This window comes from Schistocerca americana, chromosome 3 (assembly GCF_021461395.2).
Source record: "Schistocerca americana isolate TAMUIC-IGC-003095 chromosome 3, iqSchAmer2.1, whole genome shotgun sequence".
In the NCBI taxonomy this organism is placed as follows: domain Eukaryota; kingdom Metazoa; phylum Arthropoda; class Insecta; order Orthoptera; family Acrididae; genus Schistocerca; species Schistocerca americana.
Window position 1 is genome coordinate 920,807,759 of NC_060121.1, and position 18,622 is coordinate 920,826,380.

Consider the following 18,622-nt stretch of genomic DNA (forward strand, 5'->3'; position numbering starts at 1 on the left):
GTTCCACACTCAGTCACCTGTGCAATGTGTGTTTCAGGTGTTATCAGTTTCTTGATAAACAGAAACACTGATTTGTGACACCACTGTGTAAAATGAATCAAGAGGTAACATATACAATCTTTGGCCAATATCTTTGCTGCCAGTGCCTTCAAAAGCTTTTGAGAAAGCAATGTATAGGAGAGTAGAGGCTCATTGCAGAACACATAATTTGCTGTTGATTCTCAGTTTGGCTTCAGGAAGGTAGTATCTACAGAAAATGCTAGTTATTCTCTTGTTTGTGAGACACTAACAGGTCTAAATAATAAGTTAAGATGGTAAGCATTTCTTTAATTTAACAAAAAAATTTGATTTTCTGCCATACAATACTTTTGCCTAAGTTGAAACATTGGTTCCACTTCATATCAGGGAAGTAGGAAGCATAAGGTTATCCTCCAGTGTCAGCAAAGAGAAAAGAGAAACAAACAGAGAAGAGACTGGGCTCATGTAAAGTGAAGAGTGTCACAGATTTCTGTTTTGGGTCCATTTTTTCCCTCTTCTTAGTGTGTGTCAATGATCTGTCACTTAACATGACGAATGACGCAGAAATTGTTCTCTTTGCAGATGACACAAGTATTATTGTGAAAGACATTGAACATAGTATAAATTATATAGCTAATAGGGGATGGATATGTGTGTGTGTGCGAGTGTATACCTGTCCTTCTTTCCCCCTAAGGTAAGTCTTTCTGCCCCCGGGATTGGAATGACTCCTTACCCTCTCCCTTAAAACCGACATCCTTTCATCTTTCCCTCTCCTTCCCTCTTTCCTGACGAAGCAACCATTGGTTGCGAAAGCTAGAATTTTGTGTGTATGTTTGTGTTTGTTTGTGTTTCTATCGACCTGCCAGCGCTGTGGGAAAATATTTCTAAAAAAAAATACGATGTAACTTACCAAACAAAAGCGTTGGCATGTTGATAGACACACAAACAAACACAAACACACACACAAAATTCAAGCTTTCGCAACCAACAGTTGCTTCATCAGGAAATAGGGAAAGAGAGGGACAGACGAAAGGATGTGGGGTTTAAGGAAGAGGGTAAGGAGTCATTCCAATCCCGGGAGCGGAAGGACTTACCTTAGGCGGAAAAAAGGACGGGTATACACTTGCACACACACACATATCCATCCACACATGTACAGACACAAGCAGACATTTGTAAAGGCCCTTACAAATGTCTGCTTGTGTCTGTATATGTGCGGATGGATATGTGTGTGTGTGTGAGTGTGAGTGTACACCTGTCCTTTTTTCCTCCTAAGGTAAGTCCTTCCACTCCCGGGATTGGAATGACTCCTTACCCTCTCCCTTATAACCCACATCCTTTCGCCTTTCCCTCTCCTTCCTTCTTTCCTGATGAAGCAACTGTTGGTTGCAAAAGCTTGAATTTTGTGTGTGTGTTTGTGTTTGTTTGTGTCTCTATCAACATGCCAACACTTTCGTTTGGTAAGTTACATCATCTTTGTTTTTAGATATAATGATATAATAGGGTACTTAGTAACATTACGACATGGCTTTCAGAGAACAGATTAATTCTTGATTGTATAAAAATGCAGTGCATATACTTTTTGACATAAAACTCTGTAAAAGATAAATTCCATTGTCTGGTGGTGGTTGAACAGTCAGTGAATTCAACCATTATAAATTCTTAGTAGTGAGGGTGGATGGAAGACATTATTGGAATCACCACTGTCGAGTACTTGTGCAGAAAATGAATGCTACTATCTTCATTATGACAAATATCTCTACTGTCTCTGACACTGAAACAAAAAAGCTTGTTTATTTTGTTTACTTTCATTCTATTATCTCCTGTGTTGTCACTGAGTGAGGTGGTGCAGTGACAAGACATCAGAAGGAGGATGGTTCAAATTTGCGTACAGCAATCCTGATTTAGGTTTTCTGTGATTTCCCTAAATCACTCCAGGCATATCCCAGGATGATTCTTTCCCCATCCTTGAAACAATCTGAGCTTGTGCTCTATCTCTAATACCCTCATTGTCAATGGGACATTAATCCCTAATATTCCTTCCTTTCCTGTCTTGTCATATTTTGAACCAACTCATCAATAATATTCTTAGCCCTGAAATGGACTGTCCAACTGATCTACGTTTGCAGTTCATGAACTTTGTGTTGACCACTGTCACAGCTGTCTAACTTTGCCATCCTTGTCCATATAAGGGGCATTCAACTGAAAACGAGACAGAGGGAAAAACCTAAGTAAACTGTTTATTATTTCAAGAGTAGTTGCCATAATTGTTAATGCATTTATCCCACCATGAGACAAGATAGTAAAAACCTTCATGGAAAAATGTGTGCAGTTGCCTGTGGAACCACGATTGTACCTAGGCATGCACTCCTTCATCTGCAGCAAATCTACAGTCACAAACGTCTTTCTCCAGGGCTCCAAAAAGTGGAAATTGCTTCGGGAGAGATCAGGACTGTATGGAGAATGTGTAATGGCTTCCCAGCAAAACTTGTGCAGTGTAGTTGATACAACTTTGGCAACATGTGGGTAAATAAGCCCAGAAGAAAGCCATTTGTAGCCATCAATTTATGTACTTCAGACTAAGAGATGCACACCCAGCTACAGTCATAGTTTTTCAGGCATCCACAAACATTTTTCCACAAAAGCATTGACCGTTTTGTCTCACAGTGGGATAAATGTGTCAACAAGTATGTTGATTACTTTTGAAACAGTGAGCAGTTTACTTAGGTTTCTTTCCATCTGTCTCATCTTCATTTACTGACCCTTATATATTGCATCATGGGATTTGCTGTTGACAATATTAACTCATTCAGAAGAAACTGCAAGATTCATTCAGCGACTACTAGGTGGAAAAATGATGTGCACTTATATAAGACTTCATTAGGGATTGTACAGAAAAGTGTGTATCATTCAGCAGACTTCAGTTTTCAATAGGGTTTCAGCAGAACTTTGTTCGTGATACACATTCCATGAGCTCATCTTTAACTTGTAAAGTTATGGTTGGGTTTTCTGCTTATGTGGAAACCAATACTCTTTTTTTTACACTTACGGTTCATTTGTTGTTTTATATCCACATGCATATGTGCCTGGGTGTTTATTTGGTTTTTGTATATAGTACACTTGGTAACACATTACTCATCACTGACTGGTATGTTAGTGTCATCAGCAAACGATACTGTTTCACTATGTTCGGCATGTTGGTGAAAATTTATAGTAAATATCAAGAAAAGTATTAGCACATTCCTTGGGGTACTCCAATATTAATGTATTCTGGTGGAGAAAATTTTTTTAAGGTATGATTGGAGTTAGTTTCAGTGATCTCCATCCATTGTACTCTGTTTTTCAGGTATGAATGAAATTGCTTATTTGCTACTCCCTTTATTCCTAGTGCCTCCAGTTTACTTAGCAGAATTGTGTGTATCAAAAGCTTTGGTAAAGACGAGGAAGATACCTGTTATATGATCTCATTTCTCTACTGCTTCCAGAACAACATTTATAACTTGAGTGATAACTGATGCTGTGTTTTTACCAGATCTGAAACCAAACTGTTCTTTACACAGAAGATTGAACTTTGTTATGTGCCCCATGAGTCTATTTTTATTTGATTTCTATTAATGTTGAAAATGATAAGAGTAAAGAGATGGGTCTATAGTTTTCTATGGTTTCTGGGTCATCTTTCTTATGTAGAGACAGGATTTTTCATTCTTTAGTGTCAGTGGGAAGTGACCCACAACAATGAAGGATTCATTTATGTTATGCACTAAGGAATCCACAAAGTCCTTCAGCAAGCACACAGGTACTTCATCTATATCTGCTAAGGTTTTAATTTATAGGTGGCACACAACACTGCTGAGTTCTTCCACAGGGTTGCAGCATCACTGTGTTTAGTATACTGTACAGTGTTTGTATAGGCTGGGCCTTATAAAACTACTGTTGCAGTAGGTGTCTATATTGCTGAAGCACTGATGTGCAAAGTTTGCTAGATTTTTGAGTTCATGTACTATGGTACCATCAGGCTGAAATTGCATATTTACTAGCCTCCCTTTTTTTCCAGGTTGCTTTGATTTTATTTCCTGCCTTTTAATCATTTTGGAACTTTTTTCTGTTGGTAACACTTTTCTGTATATCTTTTTGTATGTGTGGTGACAGTTTCTAAATGCAGGATAATTTTGTTTGTTTTTTATGCTGTTGAGTTATTTAAGGTTTATGGAGGACTTCCTTATGCCATTGGTCATCCAGTCATTATTTGTTTTGTTCTGTAATAACTCTTTGTGCTTTTGGAAACACTTCTTCAAATTTGAATGTAAATATCTAGAGGAACTTTGATAACTTTCCGTTCATGGTAGTCTCTCTGTGCACTTCATCTCATGTGTGATTTTTCAACTGCATGACAACTTCAACTCTTTCTAGATTAGAGAAAACCCTTCTGTATGTGAATATTTTAGTTTTGTGTTCTATGGATACATTTAATTTTAAGATCTGACTGGAGTGATCTGAAAGGCCAATATAATATTCTATATTATAACTTTCTTTCTCTATCTCGGTCAGTATATGACCAATCACTGACACTGCTAAATAGTCAAACCTCTGGAGAAGGATGTGTTTTCAGCTTTTCAGTCTGAGGTGATGTTGGGTAATTGTTAGTGACTCTTTTGCAGCTGGTTCTCGTGGACAGTTGTAGGATTAGGCGTATATGTGGATAGTTTGTGGAAGATTTGGTTGCAGACCATACTTGGACGGTAGTGCATGTCTGCGAAAGCCTTACTAAGACCTTTAGCATACTATGCAAGGGATAAATCATCATTGCAGTTACTCTGTACTTAAATTACATTTCATACCACAAATGTGTGCCAGGCCCAGACTTCAGATCAAGGGAAGTGTTTGGTTCCAATTTTGTTGGTTTGATGTAGTTTTTGAGTAATGATGATTGTGGACATGGTTGTAGTTTTGAGTTTCATGATTTGGTGTCGGTAGTTTCTGTTGACCTGTATAGGTCAAGAGAAGTGTTTGATTGTTGTTTTTAGTTGATTTTGGGAATGATGTTGTCATTTTATTTTATCGTTTTTGTCATTTGGTTTAGTGGTGTCTGTTTATTTTTAGTTTTCCCCACCCACAAACCCCCAGTTTCCCCTGCTTGTCCCGTTAGTTTCATTATATTTTTGGAGGAATATGTATTTGGTTTTTCGATCTATTTTTGGTGTTTGTTGTCATGTTTATGTAATGATGTCATAGTCACAATATGGGAGTTGTTGTGAATGGTCGTTTCCACCATATTGGTGACATCATTGGTCAAAGCAGATGGGTGGAATCGGACATTTCCGTTAACTCCAGACTTCAACCCAGACATGTGTCTTTCAAATGTAATCCCCTTACTGTCTGAGCTACCTTGGCAAATCTTATGGCCTTTTTCAGAGCTACTATACTGTAACCCCATCCCATATATGATAAACTCTTGCTACAACTGTAAGAAGGATGATACCATCAAGTACTTCCACAACCATGGCTACATTGTCCTTTAGTAATAGACACAGTAAATACATTAGATAGTTCGACTTTATAGTCATTTTGTAATAAATTCTGAAGAAGGACATGATTCAAAAAATTCTCAATATTTTCATCTTTGTTAACTCACTACCTCACATACAAGGTGACGGTTATTATTACACTTTACATTGTTTGTATTCCACTCAGGATTCTCCAGTACCATATTAACTCATGATTACCAAGATTGTGTATTCAGCAACAATTGCAGTTTTTCAACCAGCCTTGAAAGTCATTGTAACTTCATTTATGTAGCCTAAGAATAAGAGTGAGCCCTGTACCAATTACTCTGGGTCCCCACATTCTTCCCAATTCTGGTTAGTTTCATTCCTGTAACATAGTCTGTCAGTGAGATCCCTTGTTTCTTCTGTTGATGGTAAGATTTAATCCATACTAGGTCCATGAATATGAGACACTGTACAGTTAGCCATGTAGAATTTTGTCATTTACACAACCAAAGGCTTTGGCAAGGTCACGAAGTATACCAGCAGGATAATTTTTCTTTTTTAGCTGGCATTTCCTTTAGGATGTCTTGTAGCATATTGTTCTCACCAAGAACAATTCTTTACAAAATCCAAAGTGAGAGATAACTAACAAGTTCTGTTCAATCAAACAAGTCAGTATTCTATCACAGGTCAGTTTTGGAAAGATTGGAAGATGAAATAGGTTTGTAATTAAAGGTGGTTTGTGTATCTCTCTGGTTTTATATACAAGTGCAACTACAGCATAATTAAGTGTGTCAGAAAAAAATGCCCCAAGTCATTGACTGATTTCAAAGAATGCTAAAGAAGAAGCCTATCAATTCAGCATAACTTTCAGTGTTCTGCTAGAAACACTATTATAGCCAGTGGAATTATTACTTGTTAATGATCTGGGAACTCAAGTTTAATATTGATGACTATTTTTGATAAGGTTTTTTGTTTGAGTTTATTCTAAAATGTTTTACCTTATTGTTGGAATGTTTTTTTTTCTTTTTTTTTGGCACTTAGTGCATGTATATCACTTTTTTAATAGCAGACTGATTGATTTTACAATACTAGCGATAATGTAGTTGAAACTTGGGACTGCAGCTTGTCCTCAAAGTTAGGTGAAGCTCTTTCTCTTCTAGCACAAGGTATTTTACTCCCAGGAGCTACCCATCCATAATCCTTGCTGCTGTTTGTTTTACTTTTGTTTGTTTTAGATGAAAACATGACTCAAAGTACTGTAAGAATATGTTTAAGAAAGAGTGAAATTTTCCATTTACACTGTCTGCTTTATAAATTTCTTACAAGTATACTTCCTATAATTTATCTCTAAATGCTGTGATAAAACCATCATTTATCATTCTGCAATACAATACTTTCGTTCTATAATCTGTACCTAGCTGGTCAGAATATTCCATCATCAACATTTGTCCATCGTGTTCATATAAACCATTGGCTTTTGGCTTTACACTTAAATCATTGCAGATTGTTGGGTCTAAACACAAGCTATCAGTGACTGTCAGTCCTGTCCTTCAATTGTTATAGAGAATTTTACAGTGGCAAATAATCTGAAATTGGACATCAACATCTTTTGGTGCTCTTGATCAATACTGTCTGACAGAAAACAATGATTCTTTGGTTGAGTGTGCATGACCTTATTAAAACTGTCACTGGCTGTTTTATGAAACTTAAGACAGTATTACTAACTTGTGTGTTTCTTGTTCCAGTATTGTGGCATAGCAGTCAAAGACATGTTCATTAATCTCATTTGCTTCTCATTTCACATCAAATGTTATTCCTTCTTTCGCACTGAATCTCTTGTGTTCTTCAGTTAGCATAAGAGTGTATCTAGAATTGTTGAGGTTTGTTTTCATTTTTCAATCACTGGGTTCCTAATCTTTTACTATGCCATCCGTGTGCCAGTACTCACCAGTTCCTTGAAGCTGCCATAGGATCCATAATACTGTTGCAGTAATAATTGTTGAAATGTATTTATAGCAGACTTTTATTTAAGAGTGATATGATGTGAGTATTTGAGGATGAGAGCAGTATTTTTCACTTTGCTTTTCCAGGTAACTCATCTGAGTGGACATCATTTGCTGACAGTTATCCTCTGGAAGATACTGAGCAATTTATTCAACACAGTGCAGAAAAGCCACTTAACCAAGATGAGTTCCAGTGTCCAGCTTGTGACAAAATTTACAAATATAAATCAAATATGATTCGTCATTTTCGTCATGAATGTGGTAAGGAACCACAGTTCCAGTGTCCCTATTGCCCATATCGTTTGACACAGAGAAGCAGTCTTTATGTTCATATTAGAAGAAAGCACACCACACATAACTGACAAATCACAGTTTTAAAAATCATTTCATAATTTCAGATGTCTCACAATCAGTGAACTGTCATATTCACTGTGATGGATCTTTGTAAACCAAAGTAGAGCAGTTGCTGTGACCTTGAATCAGGCAGCAAAATGGAAGGTGCCAGTTATGTAAAGTGTCAGATCCAAAGATCCATTTGCATTCTCATAATTTATTTGAACTCCGACAATTACATAACAGTACATAATTTCACTGGTGTGTTGCTATTCAGTCATTCATCCATTCACTGATTAAGTTCCATATGTACATTAAAAACAGAAGCAGCTGTTAGAGACTATATTAATAATTATCTGTTGTTAAACTACTGTAAACTATTTGCGCTCCCTCATGCTAAATGCAAATTAAAAGTAACAGTATATTTGCCACTTTAAAAGTGCTGACTCTTTCTCTGTTGTATTAAATATATGCCATGTTCTTCCTACTAGTATCTTATTTTTGCCATGATCATATTGCTTTTAATCATAACATCAAGTATTTGCATTTGTAACAGAGAGGACCTGTATACCATGAACAGTGGGACTCGTCATGAATCTGAAAGGGAACTTCAACCCTTAAAACTAGCTTATCAGGTACTCAACATAGGTTGTAAGAATATTACATTATTTATTATATCAAGCACTACAACTTCCCAAGATATCTTGTTTTTTTTTCTTATTCATATGTTGTGAAATATGTAAATATCATTGATATGAGGATGACATCCTCATAACAGCTATTGACTGCCAAAGATGCACTTCATAGTAAGTTGTCACATGGGAAATAGAAAAATGATGAAGTCATTATTGTAAATAAATAAATTCAGTAACATTCCAGGTGTAATATGTTGTACTTTCTGAAATACTGTAGAACTGTGGATGCCAGTTAACAAAAAATAATAGATTTATTAATTTTTCCATAAATTGTGTTCTGTAGACCCTATCCTGAAGACATATTCAGGGTCGTAGGACAAAGTTTATTACACATTAACATAGACTACCCCTACCACTAAGAGTATATAAAGGTAACGGTTAGCCACTGAACACAACTTATATCTGAACTGTAAATAAACATCATACAAAATTATCATAAATTGGTTACTTTAATGTAATCTGCTCCTTTTTTTGTTTGTGCAGCATGTAAATTAAAAGTATTATGCATTTACTATAAGAATTAAATGTCATTTTAATGAAAGCATTCTTCTAAAGAAACACACAAGAAAAGCTGTAGGACCAAATACAGTGGATTACCATTGAAATGTTAGAATAATGAATGGGCATAGCTGAGAACTATAAAATATTACAAAAGCTGTATGGTACAGTACAATAATAAGAGATGCAAAAGCAAAATTAAATTAACAGCACCATAATGAACACAGAAAACAAGATAAAGGTAGATTCAAATGTAATTAATTCTGAAAGAAAGGAAAACGATGTATCAAACAGGGAAACATAGATCAGGACAATGAAAGTACACAATGCAGTGGTTACAGATGGAAGAGAAATAGCAAACATACTCAGTAATAGCTATATAAACATAGTGGAGCACTTATCATTGGAAAGAAATAGGTCAAAAAAGTGGGTTACTAAGATATCAAGAAAATTATGTTTCTGAACCAGTCACAGAAGATGAACTGAGAAAATTGATACAGAAATTAAAGTCCAAGAATCAGCTTGTGACAATGAAATATGAATTCATACAACAAAACTAGTATGTGACCAAGTAATTACATGATATATTCTTCTTTATAATCTATGGAGTTAGAAAGTCTAATCAAACTGGTTGCTCTTTAGGAAATAACTGATAATCAATGCTTTCTGTCTTTGATGTGTCTTATATTCCACAAACTATTACAAACAATGAGGAACCCAGGATGGAATGTAACAATATATGAAAAGGATAATTGCTTCTCACCATATAGCAGAGATACTGAGTTGCAGAGAGGCACAACAAAAAGACTGTCAGAAAGCTAGCTTTCAGCCAATAAGGCCTTCGTCAAAAGTAGACAACATACACACATGAGCAAACTCATGCACACGCACCTAAGGCACAAATGGCCACAGTTTCTGGCAGCTATAGCGAGAATGTGAGCAGAAGGGCATTGTGGGAGTGCAACTGGGTGAGGGTAAGGAGGAGGCTGTGGTGGCAAGGGGAAGGGATATCAGAGCAGGAGTTGGGGACGGTAAAGTGCTGCCAGGAGTGTGCAGGCACGATGTGGAGAGTGGGACTGCAAGGTACAGTTGGGAGGTTAGACAAAGGGAGGGGGAGAGAAGGGGGATAGCTGAAAAGGAGAGAAGTAAAAAGACCAAGTGTGTTGGTGGAATAGAGGGCTGTGTAGTGCTGGAATAAGAACAGGGCAGGGGCTGGATGAGTGACAATGACTAATGTAGGTTAAGGCCAGGAGGATTACGGGAACATATGATCTACTGCAGGGAGAGTTCCCACCTACATAATTCAGAAATGCTGGTGTTGGTGAGAAGGATCCAGATGGCATAGGCTGTAAAGCAGTCATTGAAATGAAGGACATTGTGTTGGGTGGCATGCTCAGCAGCAGGGTGGTACAGTTGTTCCCTGGCCACAATTTTTCGGTAGCCATTCATGCAGACAGTCAGCTTATTGGCTCTCAAGCCCATGTAAAATGCAGCACAGTGGTTGCAGCTTAGCTTGTAGATCACTTAACTGGTTTCACAGGTAGCCCTGCTTTTGAGGGGATAGGTGACATTTGTGACAGGAACGGAGTGGGTGTTGGTGGGAGAATGTATGATACAGAACTTGCGTCTAGTTGTATTACAGGGATATGAGCAGTGAGGCAAGGGGCTGGGAGCAGGGATTGTGTAGGGATGGACAAGGAATTGTGTAGGTTTGGTGAGCAGCGGAATACCACAGTGGGAGGAGTGGGAAGGATAATGGGTAGGACATTTCTTGTTTCAATGTACAATGAGAGGTAGTGTTAGTCATTGTCCTTACACATCCAGCCCCTTCCCTGTTCCCAATTCGGCACTACAGAGCCCTCCAGAGCCCTCTATTCCACCAACACACCCAATTTTTTTACTTCTCTCCTTTCCTATTTTCCCCCTCTCCCCCACCTCCCAACTGCACCTAGCTGCCCCACTCTCCACCTTGTTCCTGCATTCTCCCAGCAGCATTTTATCATCCCTGTCCCCTCTCCCGCTGTCCCTCCTCCTCCCCACCCCAGCCTCCTCCTGACTGCCATTCAGTTGCCTCTCCCGTTATGCCCTGCTGCTTGCAGTCTGGCTCTAGCTGCCAGAGACTGTGATAGTATGTGTGTTAGTTGTGTTTGCATGAGTGTGTATGTGTCTGTATGTTGTCTAGTTTTGACAAAGGCCTTGTTGGCCAAAAGCTTACTTTCCAGCAGTGTTTTTATTGTGCCTTTCTTCAATTTAATTTATCCATTTATTCTTTTCCCATGGACTTGAGCTGATAATTTTCAGCTGAGTATGGGGTGCAGCATACGGTTTTATAGGAAGACACACTAAGACAGATGTTACATATGTGCTTTAGCTGCATTTACTATGTTACATTAAATCAAACTTATGTACAATGTATATATAATAAATGCATGGTAACAAAAACAGGATTACATTTAACATGCCGATAAAAGCTCATTAAATATTTTCTGTAATAATACCCACTGTTAAACTCCTGTCGATTTTTTGTACTCACTGAAGCTAAATTTGAAAAAGTAAAATAAGTAAGAAAGCTGTTTCTATAAAACAGTCTGCTGTTCCCTCAATTAAATAGCTGCAATTTCTTTCTTTCTGCTGGAATAATATTTGCAAGGACATGCTTATTTTTATCAAAGAACTACAGTTACCTATATGATGTAACAATAGACATCTGTTTAAAATGAACATTGCAGTTTGTTGTGCAAGTAAAAGGAATATTCAGGCCTTGAATCTAGAAAGATAACTTTGTAATTTCTTTCTTTGTATCTGATGAGAGTTTGTTGTTGTTGTTGTGGTCTTCAGTCGTGAGACTGGTTTGATGCAGCTCTCCATGATACTCTATCCTGTGCAAGCTTCTTCATCTCCCAGTACCTACCGCAACCTACATCCTTCTGAATCTGTTTAGTGTATTCATCTCTTGGTCTCCCTCTACGATTTTTACCCTCCACACTGCCCTCCAATGCTAAATTTGTGATCCCTTGATGCCTCAGAACATGTCCTACCAACCAGTCCCTTCTTCTGGTCAAGTTGTGCCACAAACTCCTCTTCTCCCCAATTCTATTCAATACCTCCTCATTAGTTATGTGATCTACCCATCTAATCTTCAGCATTCTTCTGTAGCACCACATTTCGAAATCTTCTATTCTCTTCTTGTCTAAACTATGTATCGTCCATGTTTCACTTCCATACATGGCAACACTCCATACAAATACTTTCAGAAACGACTTCCTGACCCTTAAATCAATACTCGATGTTAACAAATTTCTCTTCTTCAGAAACGCTTTCCTTGCCATTGCCAGTCTACATTTTATATCCTCTCTACTTCGACCATCATCAGTTATTTTGCTCCCCAAATAGCAAAACTCCTTTACTACTTTAAGTGTCTCATTTCCTAATCTAATTCCCTCAGCATCAACCGACTTAATTCAACTACATTCCATCATCCTCATTTTGCTTTTGTTGATGTTCATCTTATATCCTCCTTTCAAGACACTGTCCATGTCGTTCAACTGCTCTTCCAAGTCCTTTGCTGTCTCTGACAGAATTACAATGTCATCAGCAAACTTCAAAGTTTTTATTTCTTCTCCATGGATTTTAATACCTACTCCGAATTTTTCTTTTGTTTCCTTCACTGCTTGCTCAATATACAAATTGAATAACATTGGGGATAGGCTACAACCCTGTCTCACTCCATTCCCAACCACTACTTCCCTTTCATGCCCCTCAGCTCTTATAACTGCCATCTGGTTTCTGTACAAATTGTAAATAGCCTTTCACTCCCTGTATTTTACCCCTGCCACCTTCAGAATTTGAAAGAGAGTATTCCAGTCAACATTGTCAAAAGCTTTCTCTAAGTCTACAAATGCTAGAAACGTAGGTTTGCCTTTCCTTAATCTAGCATCTAAGATAAGACGTAGGTTCAGTATTGCCTCACGTGTTCCAATATTTCTACAGAATCCAAAATGATCTTCCCCGAGGTCAGCTTCTACCAGTTTTTCCATTCGTCTGTAGAGAATACACGTTAGTATTTTGCATCCGTGACTTATTAAACTGATTGTTCAGTAATTTTCACATCTGTCAGCTCCTGCTTTCTTTGGGATTGGAATTATTATATTCTTCTTGAAGTCTGAGGGTATTTCGCCTGTCTCATGCATCTTGCTCACCAGATGGTAGAGTTTTGTCAGGACTAGCTCTCTCAAGGCCATCAGTAGTTCTAATGGTGTGTTGTCTACTCCCGGGGCCTTGTTTTGACCCAGGTCTTTCAGTGCTCTGTCAGACTCTTCACGCAGTATCTTATCTCCCACTTCATCTTCATCTACATCCTCTTCCATTTCCATAATATTTTCCTCAAATACATTGCCCTTGTATAGGCCTCCTATATATTCCTTCCACCTTTCTGCTTTCCCTTCTTTGCTTAGAACTGGGTTTCCATCTGAGCTCTTGATATTCATACAAGTGGTTCTCTTTTCTCCAAAGGTCTCTTTAATTTTCCTGTAGGCAGTATCTATCTTACCCCTAGTGAGATAACCCTCTACATCCTTACATTTGTCCTCTAGCCATCCCTGCTTAGCCATTTTGCACTTGCTGTCGATCTCTTTTTTGAGATGTTTGTATTTCTTTTTGCCTGCTTCATTTACTGCATTTTTACATTTTCTCCTTTTGTCAGTCAAATTCAGTATTTCTTCTGTTACCCAAGGATTTCTACTAGCCCTCGTCTTTTTACCTACTAGGTCCTCTGCTGCCTTCACTACTTCATCTCTCAAAGCTACCCATTCTTCTTCTACTGTATTTCTTTCCCTCATTCCTGTCAATTGTTCCCTTATGGTCTCCCTGAAACTCTGTACAACCTCTGGTTCTTTCAGTTTATCCAGGTCCCATCTCCTTAAATTCCCACCTTTTTGCAGTTTCTTCAGTTTTAATCTACAGTTCATAACCAATAGATTGTGATCAGAGTCCACATCTGCCCCTGGAAATGTTTTACAATTTAAAACCTGGTTCCTAAATCTCTGTCTTACCATTATGTAATCTATCTGATACCTGTCAGTATCTCCAGGCTTCTTCCATGTATACAACCTTCTTTTATGATTCTTGAACTAAGTGTTAGCTATTATTAAGTTGTGCTCTGTGCAAAATTCTATCAGGCGGCTTCCTCTTTCATTTCTTAGCCCCAATCCATAATCACCTACTACATTTCCTTCTCTCCCTTTTCCTACTACCAAATTCCAGTCACCCATGACTACTAAATTTTCATCTCCCTTCACTTCCTGAATAATTTCTTTTATTTCATCATACATTTCTTCATCATCTGCAGAGCTAGTTGGCATATAAACTTGTACTACTGTAGTAGGCATGGGCTTCGTGTCTATCTTGGCCACAATAATGCGTATGCTATGCTGTTTGTAGTAGCTTACCCGCACTCCTATTTTTTTATTCATTATTAAACCTACTCCAGCATTACCCCTATTTGATTTTGTATTTATAACCCTGTATTCACCTGACCAAAAGTCTTGTTCCTCCTGTCACCGAACTTCACTAATTCCCACTATATCTAACCTTAACCTATCCATTTCCCATTTTAAATTTTCTAACCTACCTGCCCGATTAAGGGATCTGACATTCCATGCTCCGATCCGTAGAACGCCAGTTTTCTTTCTCCTGATAACGACTTCCTCCTGAGTAGTCCCCGCCCGGAGATCCGAATGGGGGACTATTTTACCTCCGGAATATTTTACCCAAGAGGATGCCATCATCATTTAATCATACAGTAAAGCTGCATGCCCTCGGGAAAAATTACAGCCGTAGTTTCCCCTTGCTTTCAGCCGTTCTGCAGTACCAGCACAGCATGGCTGCTTTGGTTAGTGTTACAAGGCCAGATCAGTCAATCATCCAGACTGTTGCCTCTGCAACTACTGAAAAGGCTGCTGCCCCTCTTCAGGAACCACACGTTTGTCTGGCCTCTCAACAGATACCCCTCCGTTGTGGTTGCACCTACGGTACGGCTATCTGTATCGCTGAGGCACTTAAGCCTCCCACCAACGGCAAGGTCCATGGTTCTTGGGGGGGGGGGGGGGGGGGGGGATGAGAGTTTATTGAAGCTTAACACAAGAATGCTGGACACCACTCCAGCCCGAAGTTAAGGAGATAAAATATACATGAAAAATTACTTTTGTGTCTATATTGTAGCTGGTCAGATCATGGTTCATCTGAAACTGACGTTTATTATTACAAATAAATACCATCAAGCAACAAAAGTCCTAGGAAATTAGTGTAAGAATTCTGAGAGCTTAAAAAAGGCTTGTTCAAGATGTTAGTTACTTTACAAATTCTCCTTATGTCTATTATGCTGAATATGAACTTTATTTAATATACTTTTAGATGATATTTCTAAAAGACAAAGGAAAGTGATAGCATGCAAAAGAAGATGGCATATTTTTCTTCATGTCAGCACTGTGAGATATGTTTCCAAATGTAATATACTTGCTGCTGAACATCTGTTTAGTTTATCAGTGTGTTGACTCCACTTTTTGCTGTGAACCAAATGAAGTCCTGTTGTCCTGCCACCTGTGTCAGGTATGTTCAGGTTTGGGCTTTTGTTATTACCATATTCTATTGTCATCATCACAGACTATAATTTTTCAACAACACTTCAAAGTTATGGGAAGGTCATTGATGTATAGTATGAGTAATTGAGGTCCTGATGTGGAGTGTTGTGGCCCATCAAATTTTGTGTTCTCATATTCCAAATTTAGTTTTATTCCTGTTGTGTAACTTGTCAGTATGGCTTCTGTTTCCTATTAAGAGTATAATGCCATAAAATTTTCATTTATGTCTTCTAGTACTTTGTTTGTACTACCATTTACGTCTTTCTCTGAAGAGAATCCCCTATGGGAACAAAAACTATGAGAGCCATAGCCAAAGCCATTTGACAAGTTATGCTCATCATGGTGAATCAGCTTTCTCTTCAAAACCACAATATCAGATTTTAAACCAAACAACTGAATGAACTGAAACGCAGTTGGAGTTATAATAGATTTAATTCTTAAAACTATTATAGATAATTATTGTTATGGAATACCGTATTTAAGTCAGTCTCGAAACTTTCCTTGAACCAAGCATTCCGGTAGTTGTATACAGTTGACAAAAGATTTTATTCTTCTATTCAAGGGCCCAAATTGGACCATGTCAGAAGCAGCCCAGATTATTTGTTGGATCACAGCAAATAGTTTGACTCTTAATTTCAGATAGCTTCTAATTATGAAAATTCAAGCAAGCAGAATTTACCTGTTGGTATCAGATGAAAATAGTAATTATTGTTCTTAAATCATTCACTTACATATTGTGTTCCATATCATCTACTGTGTTGAAAAGCCTTCACAGAATAAGTCAAGTTATTTGTTTAAAGACAGAAGCAGCCATTGGAGTTTGCTTCCATAAATTACGCTAAAGCCATTTACACATAGGAGCTCATCTATTCACATAACTAATTATGGAAACCACTTCTATATTATTTTTTAAAACATGCATTGTGTGTCATAATTAACTGCAAAAACTGACACAAGTGAAAGAATAACGTCAGTATTATGGAAAGGATAGATTGCTTCTCACCATACAGAGGAGATGTTGAGTGGCAGACAGGCACAACTAAACAACTGCTATACATTACAGCTTTCAGCCAAGAGGCCTTCCTCATAATCCAACCACAACGGTCAGAGACAGTGGTCATGAGTGTGTGACATGTGCTTGTATGAATGTGTCTTCTGTTTGTTTTCTGTTTTAGAAGAAGGCCTGTTTTCTGTTTCAGAAGAAGGCCTTTTGGTCAACATCTAAAATGTATAGCAGTCTTTATGTTGTGCCTGTCTGTGACTCAACGTCTCCTCCATATAGTGGGTAGCAAACTGTCATTTTCATAATACTGTTTTTATTCCATCCTTGATTGCAACAGCTGAAAGAATATTATAATACAAGCAAAAATGTGCCAGTAAACATTTGGCCACAAACCACCCATTTACAAGATGATTTCAAATTTGTTGTTATGAGCCACTACTGATTTCAGTACAAAATACTGTCCTAGTCAGTACAAATGTGTATGAAATGTAAACTTTTCAATTATGTCCCCATCTAATTGGGTTTAAATTATAACCATAACCTACCTTAACAAGAAATGCAGTACTACTTTAGCATACTACATGTTCCAATTTATTGTACACCACATCCGATAAAGGAGATGCTGCATGTATCATCCTCACTTTTGTAGGCAATACTGCACTCATTTCTGCAGTGGGTTACTGATTCTTTCAAATACCCATGGACAGTCTGATAATTCTTGACAAGATGCCATGATTTTTTGCTTTAGTTCTTGAACATTTTTACTTTTGAAATGATCCTAGACAGAAAAATTGAGGTTAGAGTATCTTGGAGGTCAAGCTAAAGGCCCTGCTTGACTTGTCCCTCTTGGTCCCAATTGCTGCATTAAATGTTGTCTTATATCAGCAATATAATATGTTGGTGCCCTGTCCTATACAGTGAATGGACAAAACTATGGAAACACCAAAAACCCAATCCTAATAGGATGCAGGAAAATCTTGGGCATTCAAACTGGCTCCCTGCCATCTTGGAAATGGTAAATGCAGGTCCTGTATGGTTTTGAGGGAATCTTATACCATTCTTCCTGAAAAATTGAGACATGTTCAGGTAGCAGTGTAACACACACCCATCTCTCCAGAGTAGACCAGAAAGGCTCAACAGCATTGAGGTCTGGTGACTGTGGCAGCCATGGGAGATGTGACAGTTGACGTCACTATCCCAAAACTAGTCCTGGATGATGCAGGCTGTGTGAACAAGGGCTCTGACATTTTGGAACGTGGCACTAAAGATATTGTACCATGAGAAGGATCTGATCAGCCAAAATGGTCACCTAATTCTTGGGAATAATGCAGTTGCTGAGTAACCATGGGGCCCATGGACTACCACAATATGGCTACCCAAATCATCACTGAACCCCCAAAATGTTTCACTCGGATAGAAGTTGGAAACAGTGTGAAAGAAGACTCATCTGATCAAATGACTTTCTTCCAATGCTCCATACTTCAGGTTTTATGGCTTTGGCACCACATTTTCCTGCTATGGGAATTTGAATCACTGGTGGCTGGTTTTGGAATTCATATCATCTTGCAATTCCCTGCTTATGGAGCTCTGTTTGTGTAGTTTTGGTGCTGACATGTTTCACAGATGCTACGTTCAATTCTGATGTGACTTCTGCAGCTGTTGTCCTCTTTTTATTTTTTTTGTCACAGTCCTCCTCAGTGACCATCCATGATGATCACTCGACACACACATTTGTCTGTTCATTGTGACTTAGTAGATTATGTTTTTCCAATTTCCCTGAATGTGGTAGAGATCTTTGATGCGCTTCCTCTTGAAACACCAAACACTCTGTCTACCTGTCTTGGAGAAGACCCATCCATATGAGCACTAACAACAATCTGAATGCACTGAGCTCTGATGTAATGCCCTCACTGCTATGCAGAAAACTGCCCTGAGCACGAGAAAC

The 18,622-nt window shown here is 38.1% G+C and overlaps 1 protein-coding gene across 11 annotated transcripts in view; it reads left to right on the forward strand.

The window, feature by feature from the left end:
- The window catches only part of LOC124605166 (longitudinals lacking protein), a 547,673-nt gene that overhangs the window by 374,578 nt on the left and 154,473 nt on the right, over positions 1–18,622 (forward strand). Inside the window, exon 5 of one of the 11 annotated variants that reach the window (XM_047136655.1) lies at positions 7,598–7,771. The exons of the other annotated variants lie outside the window; for them this stretch is intronic. Coding sequence (XP_046992611.1) covers positions 7,598–7,771 — 174 coding nt within the window. The remainder of the gene's footprint in view (positions 1–7,597; positions 7,772–18,622) is intronic. 11 annotated transcript variants of the gene reach the window in all.